This window comes from Phalaenopsis equestris, unplaced genomic scaffold, assembly GCF_001263595.1.
Source record: "Phalaenopsis equestris unplaced genomic scaffold, ASM126359v1 Scaffold000224, whole genome shotgun sequence".
NCBI lineage: Eukaryota > Viridiplantae > Streptophyta > Magnoliopsida > Asparagales > Orchidaceae > Phalaenopsis > Phalaenopsis equestris.
In genome coordinates this window covers 2773911-2786294 of record NW_018164666.1, presented here as the reverse complement: position 1 = coordinate 2786294, position 12384 = coordinate 2773911, and the positions used below count along the sequence as shown (strand labels likewise).

General features: G+C 33.8%; 2 protein-coding genes and 1 long non-coding RNA gene across 5 annotated transcripts in view; 2 read left to right on the top strand and 1 right to left on the bottom strand.

Annotated features, from left to right (window-relative positions):
- LOC110023548 overlaps nucleotides 1-2999 on the top strand; it is a 59751-nt gene extending 56752 nt beyond the window's left edge. For all 3 annotated transcript variants that reach the window (XR_002293914.1, XR_002293915.1, XR_002293913.1), the window contains exons 3-5: nucleotides 1859-1974; nucleotides 2353-2568; nucleotides 2661-2999. This is a non-coding gene — a long non-coding RNA (uncharacterized LOC110023548). The remainder of the gene's footprint in view (nucleotides 1-1858; nucleotides 1975-2352; nucleotides 2569-2660) is intronic.
- Nucleotides 3000-4379: 1380 nt separating this feature from the next.
- LOC110023552 lies at nucleotides 4380-7582 on the top strand. The gene is made up of 3 exons (XM_020723032.1): nucleotides 4380-4806; nucleotides 5953-5976; nucleotides 6996-7582. Exons 1-3 carry the CDS (start codon nucleotides 4599-4601, stop codon nucleotides 7295-7297), a joined length of 534 nt encoding a protein of 177 aa, XP_020578691.1. The 5' UTR covers nucleotides 4380-4598; the 3' UTR covers nucleotides 7298-7582.
- Nucleotides 7583-7752: 170 nt separating this feature from the next.
- Nucleotides 7753-12384, bottom strand: part of LOC110023586 (brassinosteroid-related acyltransferase 1-like) — a 26103-nt gene continuing 21471 nt past the window's right edge. The window contains 2 exon segments of the mRNA XM_020723072.1: nucleotides 7753-8199; nucleotides 8201-8580. Coding sequence (XP_020578731.1) covers nucleotides 8085-8199; nucleotides 8201-8580 — 495 coding nt within the window. The 3' untranslated portion in view covers nucleotides 7753-8084.

Sequence of the window (12384 nt, the reverse complement as noted above, 5' to 3'; positions counted from 1 at the left end):
AAAAACGAGGCGGGCACCACTTCTAAGGTTCTAAGATAGTCGCAGGAAGACCCCTAAGGCTAGATCCTAACTCCTACGAGAAATACTAGACCTCACAAAAATTGAGGTCAACACACTATCTCAGTGTTACTTGCCTTGATATCATATACACTGTTAATTTTTTTAGCCAACACGCGCGAAATCCCAACCCTCTTTCATCAACATCACTAAAAACGCCAGCTCAAATATCTCAATGGTACCAAATCTCACGGCTTCCCATTCAAGAAGGCCTTCTCACTTCATATGCATATTATGATGCTGACTGGCTGGTGATTCAACGAACTGAAAAGTTACTGCAGGTTTTTGTATATATGCATATTATTTCACTTCACGAAACTGAAAGGCCTTTCAGTGAACTGAACCATAGAGTTTTCCCATTCAAGAAGTGAGAAGTGAAGTGAGAAGGCCATTCAAGAAATGTGAAAACTCTAAACTGAAAGGCCTTCTCACTTCACTTCATATGCTTCAGTTGAGGTTTTTGTATATATGCATATTATTTCGTGCTTCAGTTGAGGATTTACCCAATCTTATTTTGTGGTCCGCCCAAAATCAATCCACGGTAAGCTAAATCCTCAACTGAAGCAGAATATAGGGCTATTGCTATTACTACCACAACTGCTATGGTTTCGAAGATTCTTACATGAACTTACAAACGCTAACATTTCCTCCACGGTCCTCTACAGCGCAGCACTTAGCTATTGCGCTTGCTCATAACCCTGTGTTGATCAATTCACGCTTGTACGAAGCATATAGAGGTGGACTATCATTTCATTCGTGATCATATCAAATTTCAACACATCTCTACATCATTTAATGTTAGAGGATCAAAACGCCGATATCCTCACGTAACCTTATCTCTCAGTCATCTTCAACGGCTCGATACCAAACTGATGATTCAACCCATCAATCATCACTTTGAAGGGGGTAACTAGGATTCATACCTGATTTTGCCGAGTCTCCATCGATTGTATTTATCATCTATTTACAAGAAAAAAACATAATTTGGGAAAACGCACAAGCTGGGGGAGAATAAATTTCACCTCCACAAAGAAGATTACAAAGTTGAAATATCATGGAATTATCATATATGCAGGCATCTATAAAAGTGACCCAAAAAAAAAAATAGAGGTCCATTTGTGCACATTAGTCGCACTAAAGGAAAGCCCAACAAAGTTTAATTTGCTAGACTTAAAAATGTTATAAATGCCTTCTAGAGTTAAAAGCATGAAGTTCTATCAGCTTCGTTGTTCTCTAATTGAAATCTTCTTTGATTTACTTCCACTTATGGATGTTCTTACTTATGATGGTTCGTGAATGCATCTCACAAGCGTTGAACATGTTATGCTGTTAATATTAAATGATGCTTCTACAATAGGAAATTTCAGCTTCACTCAATTTTCAATTTCATAGTCATTAATAAAAATGTTTTTATTTCTTATTTTCATCTGCATTCTTTTATCATTTTTACTCGTGATGGTTATTATGGTTCTGAGTGCCAATATGGTTCCTAACTATTTACAAGGGATCGTTTTAGTCGTAGAGTTTATAGAAGTGTTGAAGCAGTTCAATTATTTTAAAATTGAATTCTAATACTTCCTGGTGTGGATTATTTTAGCCCCAATTTAAAGAGGGTGGTGATTATTTTAGCACTTAAGATAGCCTCACATAAATAGTTGGGAATTAGTGGGTAACACTTTACTCTTATTTTTATATTTGTTGGTAAAGCATGCTTGTCCTATAATTATGTGCAAACTCATAAATCCGAAAAATTAGGAGTGTGTGGTGTTTTATTTTCAAGAATGACAATTTTTTTTTGCAGTTCTTGGTTGTTGGATCCCAGAGGAAAACTTGGCAGCATCCAGAACATTTTTTGCAGTTATTGGTTGTTGGATCCCAGAGGAAAACTTGGCAGCAGCCACAACATGAAAATTTAAGGTACCGTTGGGACTTCTTGCGTCACTTCTTTATGCCTTGTTATATGTTATATAAACTTTATGATTAAGGTTTGTTAACAGAAATTTGCTAAGGAATTTTAAACCTGGATGCCATAGAAAGCATCAAGTACGCATAAAAACATGGCTCTCTTTTTACACACTTCTATTTACTCCTTATAAAGTATATGTAATAAGAATCATGATTTGTTGTATTTTTAGATGTCATGTAATGCACATGGGACATGGGGGTATATATAATTATATGGTCCTGTTAGAATAGAGATTCAGTGAGTTTTAAGTGAGGATGTTGATGAAGAGGATGAGGACTTTATTCGTTTTATATCTGATTTCTAACTTCTCGATTGCTGGTTTTTGAAAGGTCAAACTTTTGGTTCGCTGGTTTCGAATTTTGACTTGTCGACATTTTGAGGCGGCCACCAGAGAGCTCCTCCGACATTTAAGGAGGATACGTTTACGAGGGCGATGTGTCTGCTTAGATCGATTTGAGCCACATCTTTGGTATCAAAACGTCACCTGCAGGCCTGTGGTCTAGGAAGGATTGCCAAACAAACAAGGGCTAAAATTGAACCAAATGGTATCTTCCTTCTTCTTTTTCTTTTTGTCACTTTGATAAGTTACTAACTTGAAGGTTAAATAATGCGACCAAATTTTGTGGCGTCAACATAGGCAGGGGACTTAAAAATGTTCTTGATTATGAGAAGATCGCACGTTTGGATGACAGTTTAGATGGGTTATGGTATGATCCATAATGGCGTGGCAGTATTTGAGTCATCATGTGGGCGTGTGGTGGGCTGCTTTGAATAATTTTTCTTTAATGAACCTATACTTTTCTTTTTTACCTCTCTAAAATGGTCAGAAGTGAAAGGAAAACAAAAATAATGAAGAATATGAAGCTAAATGTTAGATATGAATTGTCTTAATTATTATGGATTTATGGGCCGTGATTCAATATGAGAAGAATAGAAGATATTTTTACAATATTGTATGATTACAATATAAATAAATATATTATTCTGAATGTATAAATGTTTGAATAAAAATCCAGAAAAAGTTGTACAAGGTTAGTGGAAGAACCAGTTGCAAAAACATCTAGGCAAGTTAAGTAATTTTCAAATAGAAAATGTATCCAGATGAAAAAACATTTTTTTTACATAAATATTATTTATAATTACTTTTATCATATAACAAAATATTTATCTTAGAATTATATCTGATAATCAAACAATTATAAATTCTTTTCACATTAAAGCCTTCCAAATTAAAGTTGTTTTTAGAACTCAGTATTTTTTTTTTCTCTCTTGTTTTGAAGCCATTCCAAAAATTGGGAGCAAAAAAAAATTCAATAAAACTCTCATTATATATATCTAAATAAAGCAAAACAATAAAGAGAAATTAAAAAAATAAAATTTAGTCAGATACACTATCAACAACCTCGGAGATGCTTGTGGAGCATCAATTAAGTGTCTATTTGGGATAGTTTATTTGATGCAGTGGTGTTTTGAAAACGTACTTGGCATGTTTGGGTAAACTGTGTTTTGGCAACTTGTGTGTTTTGGCAGCGGTTTCATCTTTTAAAAAAAATAAAATTTATAATAGCCACCGCACCTAGCTTATTATTAAATTATTTTTAATTAGTTTATCAGCATATTATTCAATAAGTTGTAGTTGTTCCAAAGAGACTTTTAATTAGGATGACATTAGAAAGTTTCAAAATATTACAATTAATATAAAAAAATTGAAGATATATTAATAAATAGAAAACGGGGCGTTTACATACATACAACCCTATACATATGTATTTATATATCAAACACCTAAACCTTATTTTTTTAATACCACTCAATTCTTTCATATTACATCAAAAATACCTATTTTAATTTTTAAAAAATGAAATATACATTTCCATATATAGAAAAGGTGGTATATATACAAAAATTGAGCTTTAAGTGTTAGATATATAAATAAATATGAATTAAGTGCTATACATGCAAATTTTAAAAAAAAAAACGAGCTATTACACACTATAAAAGAAAAAAAGTCTAAGAATTAGTAGCTAATTGAAGTGAGAGTTGAATTATTTAGGTCACATGTAGGATCAATATTATTTTCAAAAGCTTATTTGTTTAATATATTATTGACATATTTTTGTCTTATTTTTTTAGATAATTTGAATTTATTTAAAATAAAAATATCTTAAATAAATATGTCAAACATATTATATTTAAAATTAAAATTGAAATAAAATAAAAATAAAAAATAGATACTAAAATATAGAAGCCGTACCAATAGGCCCTTAGTGTGTAAGGTTTGTAAAGGAGTTGGTAGAGAAGTAGGAGATTTAAATTATTAGGCTTCGTTTGGCGTCTGTTCTGTTGGAAGAAAGGTTGAAACAGGTAGACGAACGTCTCAAGCTATATATATCCTTGTTTAACATTAATCGTGTTCGTGTCATTGACACGAACCGTTGTTGTCGTGCATCTGCATTCTTCGCATTGACTGAAGGAGAGGACATCAAAGTGAAAGCAAAGCTCTCGCTCTCAACCTCATTTCGTCGAAGGAGATCAGCAATCTCTCCGACTGCACCTTCTGTAGCTTGAGGAAGTGATGTCAACCGGATTGCGAGGTAGGTCGGCGGGGTGCCTCCGGTGCTGTCTAGTGATCTTTGCGATGGCATCAGCACTCTGCGTCTCAGCGCCGGCCCTCTATTGGAGATTTAGGAAGGGTTTCATTGCTAGCTCTGCCGCGTCTGCCGGTTGCGCCCCCTGCATCTGCGACTGCCCGCCTCCTCTCTCCCTCCAGAAGATCGCGCCGGGTAAGATCTCGAATTCCATTCCGTAGTCCGATTTTTTGGTGATGATCGTATAGGCATCGATTGGATGTAAATCTGAGCATTACCTGTTGGGATTTTAGGCTTATATTTTGGAAATTGTTGTCCGGATTATCAAATTGGGCTAGATTTGGGGAATTGTTTATAGTGGATAGAATAGGAATTCTTCCCCTTCAAGTGATGGATTGGGATATTTTGTGTGGATGAGATGGCGGATCTCAAGAGACCTTTTCTATAGGGTTTGCTGCTTATTTGGATCTGAGAACTTTATAAGCTAATTAGCAAATTGAGTTCAATTTGCATCTATTTTTGCTTCTTCATGAGTTTTAAATGCTTTTCTTTGTTTTTTATATTTTAGGGAATGCTGTGGACTTCTTGAACTTGAAAACGGACTTCTTGAACCTGAAAATTTCCTATCTTGCTCTGAGTTCGCATAATTTTTTAATAAGATTGAATTTATTGCTAGCCTTGAGAATTTCTTCGGTTTTGTATTAGCTAAATTCTTGAGTGGCTAGTGAAAAACAATTATGGGCATGAGACTCCGTTGATTTGTGGATTATGATTGTGTAATCAAGATATGTTGGTTAGGTAAATTTTAATTCCAGATTTAATGAAGTGATTTACTTATTTTTCTTGCATTTATGTTTAATCCATATGTAGATGATTTCATGGTTTCTTATTTGCCATGTGTATTGGATGAATTTCATCATGTTTTGAACCATGAATACCACCAAGTACAGTGAAATGAGTAAGACTATGAGTTTAGCTTGAAGATCGAAGTTTGCTTGAAATGTGGCCAACTTTTGGTTTAGATGAAACTTGAATATAGTTCAGCAAGCTATATAATGAGCAAAACACAACTCTAATTGATCTTGAATTGAGCAACCTACATAGGATTGAGCTAGGTCGAGACTAGATTGAGCTATATTATAGCTAAACTTGGCTTGACTTGAGATTGGACCGAAACTTCAAGCCGATAGTTTATTAACTTCCCTATGTGAAAGTTTAAAATTGGACTTTTTTCTTGCTGATTGGGTATAATACAACTGATTATTTATGTTTGTTCTATTCTTTTCATGGACAGTATGCTTCATAGATTTATTGACTAGTTTCTTTTTTTTCCGATTGCAGGGCTCTTGAACCTGTCTGTTACAGGTTTGGAATCATCCCAACTACTTGTTATTTAAGAAAGTGAAACTTAAATCTGTCCTTTTATTTCTTGTTCGCTTAAATTGCTTAGCAGATAAAAATAGTTATTTGGCGACTAATACTTTTCTTTTACAGTTATTTAGTAGCTATTTTGTAGTTTCTAGTTGAGTTTAGCTTGTCAAAGGAAAAATTTTACTCACAATAGTTTCTTTCCAATTGGGGAATGTACTTCTACTATGATCTTTCAAGAACTGTTAAGTTAAAAATACAAATTGTGTATCTTTTTGTTGCTTTGCAAACTGCAGTGGAACTAAGTACTTAAAGATGCACTATTAAGGCAAGTGAGAGTAATTTATTTAGTTCTACATTGGATATTTAAGAAATAATTTGTAGAAATATCAAGTGGCTGATAATCTCCCATTGACTTGAGCTTTTGTTTGAAAATATGTTTATTTACTGGTATATTAAGCAAATCTTAACTTTGATGCAATTTGGCCCATAATGCATACCGCCACCCTTCATTCCATTTTTTGCAATATGATTTATTTTGAGGTTACGATCCCTTGTGTCTGCCATTTGAAAAAAAAAATACTTTTCATCGAACTTTTCAGTTGGCACTTAAGGAGGCACTAAATATTGAAAAACAGATTGAACACGCTGGCGCGCACACGATGGAATGATTAATGGTTGATTTTTCCCCATGCTGGTTTAACTAATCTTTGTACACTCAAATGATTGTCTCTTTATTGTTCATTATTCTCCGTATCTGTTGAAAAAAAATCCTCCACATTGTCCTCTTTCATTTCGTTGTTTTTGAGCACCTTTTGCATTTTCCAACTTGAAAATGAAACAAAAAACTTATAGGAGTGGTTCAAGTAGAATGTGGAGAGTACATTTTAGTGAGAATTTGATGTTATCAATCTTCTACATGTTTTTGGTCTAAATCAATAGGATATCTGTGTTTCAAAACTGATATTGCTTGCTTACTATACCTTGTCATTCTGTTCATATATGGTGTCTTACAGACTGTGGTAAGAATGATCCGGAGCTGCACAAGGAGATGGAGAAGCAATTTGTCGATCTCCTCACCGAAGAGCTAAAATTGCGAGAGGTCGTCGCCGATGAGCATGCACACCACATGAATGCTACCCTTCTGGATGCCAAAAGACTTGCGTCCCAGTACCAGAAGGAAGCTGAGAAGTGCAATGCTGCTACCGAGACTTGTGAGGAGGCACGGGAGCGGGCTCAAGCAGCATTCATTAAAGAGAAGAAACTAACAGCATACTGGGAGCGCCAGGCCCGAGCACTTGGTTGGCAAGTTGCTTGACACTGTGGCTCCTTGTGCCAAGATTGGTTTATAATTGAATATAATAGCATGCTCTTACAATTATGTTTGAAGCCAAAGGCTTATTCTTTTTTTTTTTTTTTTTAATTGAGGTGGTTTACTTGTTAAATGGGAACATAGAGATTGTTTTTCTAAATATTCTGTTTATGGCTGTGTTAGTCATGAAAGAAGTAAAAAGCTTTAGCTTTTGTTTTGTTTGACACGATGTTATGCTTCTGTAACATGGATGAGTTTTCTTAAGTTCAATCAGGATGAGTTTTCTATTCATTAGATTTATTTTGAGATGTTTGTAATCTAAATGTTGATTGATTAATCTTGTTTTATATTTATCTTAAAGTAAATTCATTAGAGTGGAAAATCTATTATGACCAAATTTGAGTCGAGATATTTTTATCCAAATTATTTTTGAGATATAATCTATTAGAATAAAATGAAAATATGACGCTCAATAGGACTCAATGAAGAAAAAAGATTCATGTAGCCGACCCCATTTAGTATGATAAAGGCTTCTTGTTGTTGCTGTCGTCTTTGTATTTTCAGTCAAAATTGTGATATATCACAACTCAATTTATTCTACATGGTTTGGTATACATCACAACTCATTTTATTCATTAGGAGAAACCATGCATAGTAGTGTCATACAATCAAATTGAAATGCAACAATCAGAATCCAAACTGTCATAAAGCTTTCACATTACTACTCTTAACCTGTTTTGTTGCCTTTATTTTATGACAAAGCAGATAAAGCAGATAACCACCATAATTTTCTTCACAATGCTCGAATGAAATGGTGGCTGAAAGCAAGCAGACTGTACTTCGGCAATCCAATTCTCACATCCACCCCTCCCACATCTCCTGGCCTCTGCATGAAGAAGGCGACGCTGAACTGGCGAGCCGAGCGGTGACACATAAATGGCTCCACCGCGCCCACAGAAATCCACCTGATGGTACGGCATTCGCTGCCAGTCGGAGACCATTGTGAGCTCTGGCAATGGAGGAAGCTCACCTTGGGGAGCCTCAAGAGCCTTTAGGTAAGCTTGTATGTATTCTTCAGTTACAACTAACTTTGCCTCTTTTATCTTCTCCACAAGAGTTGTAAGTTTTATGTTTATGATCTCACCTGCTGTGGATGCAACAGAGCAGAGCACAAATGCATTGCCTGAGAAGGATTGGGGGAGAGGAGGATCCATCTTGTTTCTGATGTCCACAGTGAATTGGAGGCATACCATCCTCTCCTTTGCAATTCCAAGGGCTTTTGTCCTGGCCTGTAAGTAAAATGTATAATTCAAGAATGTGGCAATGTGATAAATACCTACGAAGATTTGAATTTATTTGTCAAACTTCCATTCAACTCTTTTGTTCTATACTTTGGTATCAGAATATGGAGATAAAAATTGATGTTATAGGATTTGAAAGGAGAATATATAGATTTAAATATGAATAGAAGTTTATAGTTGCCTTTAGATGATGTGTTCTCATGTGGATTAGACTCTGTATATGAATCAATATTTAACATTTCAATTTCATGCAAAATTGCTTGATTAAGAATTTAAAATGTTGAAGTTTTCTCATTCATTTCGTCACTGAAGTAAGTTAATCTTGCCCCTCTTTGATATCATCATCAAAAAGATAAAATATCTAGATATGTTTACAAAATGATCCACCACCAATGCATTTTTACAAATTACTTAGGCTCATCATCTTTAGTGCAAGGGTGCTTAATCAATGAGCTATTATATAGCTTCTAAGCTCAGTTGCCTCTAAGTAAACTTTGATGATAATTATTTATGGGAGTGTAACATATGATATATGTGTTCTCATGTAAGGAAAAAACATTAAGATACATCAAAAAATTTGGCTAATCTAATATTTAATAATTAAAAATATTTATTAATGTTCAAATATCAAGTGCCAAACACTTATCGATTGGTTTAAGTTTGTAGTTTATAAATAGGTTTGACAACAATTATAACAGACTCAACTTTAGCTCCATTTTGATTAATGCACCTTAACAAGTGTGATATATCATAAATGAATTGGTCTTTTTATTTAAAATATCATCATAAAAATAAATTTTTCATGCATATTCTTTTTAAATAGAAAGATACTTAACTATCCCTCTACATATGAAAAGAAACCGACATGTTAGGCATGTTAGGTAGTAGATGTTGGATAATTATGAGATTGACTTCTTGTAATTATTATATGATTGTGGGTTGAAGAGCCTCGTTAACATATACCTAAAAATGTACTTTTAATATATGTATCAATACAACTATATTTTATTTGAATCTTTTAGGTTTTGTTTAAATTTGGGAATTGAGTCTTCTTATATGTTCAATTTACTATAATTAATTATCCATACTTGTACATCCAAATATGACTGCATACTTAAATAAGGCTTTTTTCAAGAACATAATATAAGGGTCAACAGGTCTTATGGGCTTCGAAGGCTTATATATGAAGATAAGGTCATTCATAAGTTAAGCCCACCAGTCAAAGTGGTCGAGCAAAGCCCACTTGTTAAAGTGGTCGACCTACGAGTAACAATTCCAATGTCATTAACTACTATCGAAGCACTATGGACAAGCAATTGACATCAAAATATTCCCAACAATCCAAGCATTGGTTTCTTGCTTAGGTTTTGAGCAACTCATTTTCCAACATACCTTCAAGAGCAACAAAAGTGCAACTCATACTTGTGTGAAGATGACCGTAGATTGTGATTTTATATGACCAATGTTAATGATCATGATCCTCTCTTTTTGTTTTTGCAAGAGGATAAAGCTCATTTTGTATGTGTCAATGGGGCAGAATTTTGTGTACTCGTTTGTAATCTTTTCATTTTTTTATGCACACATTTCAAGAAGTGGTTAAGCTAAGCCCAACTGTCAAAGTGGTCAAGCAAGTCCAAGGCAAATGAGCTGTCGGAACAAAATAATCATTACTTCAGGATAAATGTGTCAATTTTTATTTATGGCTCCTCTCGACACCTGAATAACAATATTTTAATCAAGACACTGAAGATAGACATATTAATGTACGTAATATAATTTTATATTTATTTTCTCTCATGTAAAAAAGGGAGATGAGAGGGAGCTTCAAGGGGAATGGGATCGAGGAATATCCCTTCCTCCCTCCCTCATTATCTAGACATAGAGATCCTTTCTTTGAGCCATTCTTGGCAGCCCGGGGTCCCTGAGAAAATATAGACTGGGCAACATGAGCTCTAGCAACATCCATCATCTTCTTTCATACATTTCTCATAAAAACATAGTCTTTGCAGTGTTATATGAACTCTTGAACAATGCAGAATCTTACGTCCTAAAAGGATTTAACAATTCTATTCTGGAGAGAACTTCTAATTAAATATATCATTCAAGTTGGACTCTTTATGAGTATTCATTCTTACAAGTGGGCTACATATTATTTTTCACTCATAATGCTTCATGTTTAAGGCAAGGATATTTGGAATAAAGGTAATCCTTATAAAAATTTTATGATTTGATCATCCATGATATTCTTAGGTGGAACTAATCAGAGAATTAAGGAGCATCGGGTGTTATAGCCTTAGAAAAAAGAACATGTAAATTTATTTTTATTTATTCTAAGTTAAAAAGCTAATTGTTACCATACATTGGCTTTAGTGAACCTTAGATATGACAATTGAGTGCCCAATTAGCAACCAAGGGTTATCATATTAAAGACAATCTCTAAAACATTGAGGATGATAATCTAATAAGGGTAGGAGCTCTCATGATGATATTATATTTCTCTTTGACATTAAAGGCTTTCTCTACGAAATTGGTTATCATGAGGTGCACTTTGTACTCGCCAATTAACATATGAGGTGAAATGGTTTCTTGAATCATTCTCATGATTTGATCATCCATGATATTTTTAGGTGAAATCAATCAAAGTGTTAAGGAGCCTTAACTGTTATAGCCTCAAAAAAAGAGAACATGTAAATTTTTTTTCATTATCTAAGTTAAAATGCTAACTATTACCATACATTGGCTTCAGTATTAAATTGGATATGATGGTTGAGCGCTCAATTAGCAACCAAGGGTTATCATATTAAAGACAATCTCTAAAACATCAAGGACAATCTAATAAGGGTAGGAGCTCATATGGTGATATAATATTTCTCTTTGATAGAAGAGGCTTTGTCTATGAAATTTGTTATCATGAGGCTTTGTACTCTCCAATTAACATATGAGGTTAAATGATTTCTTGAATTACTTTTTAAAGCTAGTTAATGGAGGGTTAGTCTTGCCATGGATCAAAATCTTTACATAAAAGTAAAAAAAAAAAAACTTTTTTTATTTTTTCATTTTCTATGTTCTTAATTTTTGTAATGAGTTTTCCAAAACTAATTTGAATTTTAATAATATTGGAACACATTCAAATTCTCTTAAAATAACATTAAAAAATAGATTGTAAATGAGCCTATAAGAACCCAACACTACATTGGCATTTTTTTTTAATTTTTTTTGTCAAGATTGAATAAGGTCTGAGTTTCATATCTTGTCCAAAACTTTTTATTAATGAATATAGCAAATTTGAGATGCAATCAAGCTTTAATTAAGCTTAATAATAATTTATAGGAAGCTAATAATTTAAGAAAGATTTTGATACATTTCCAAAAAACAAGCTTAATCAAACATGAATCTAAATGCACATTAGGACCGATAGTTCTAGATACATAAGTACCTATACTCCAATTCCAATGAACTATCTTAATAAGACAATCCGGCTTACAAACATAGTTAGATCTAAGTCCAATTGAGCCCCAGGTCAAGCACTTAAAGCATTTTAAGAGGTTTTAAAATATACATTGGGGGGTGGGGGTGTGGATGAATTCAACGAGCCCAAGATAGCTTAATTACAATATCATTAAGACACTTGATTACTCATAAAACTTCATCTTATCAGAGTGATTACAACTCTAGTCGTTTGATGCAGTGATCCAAATTCATGTAGTATTTATGAAGGATATCAATCACTAAGGGCCCGTTTGGGGAAGCTTATAAGTGCGGGCGGGGTTTTGAAAACGCCGCCCTACCCTT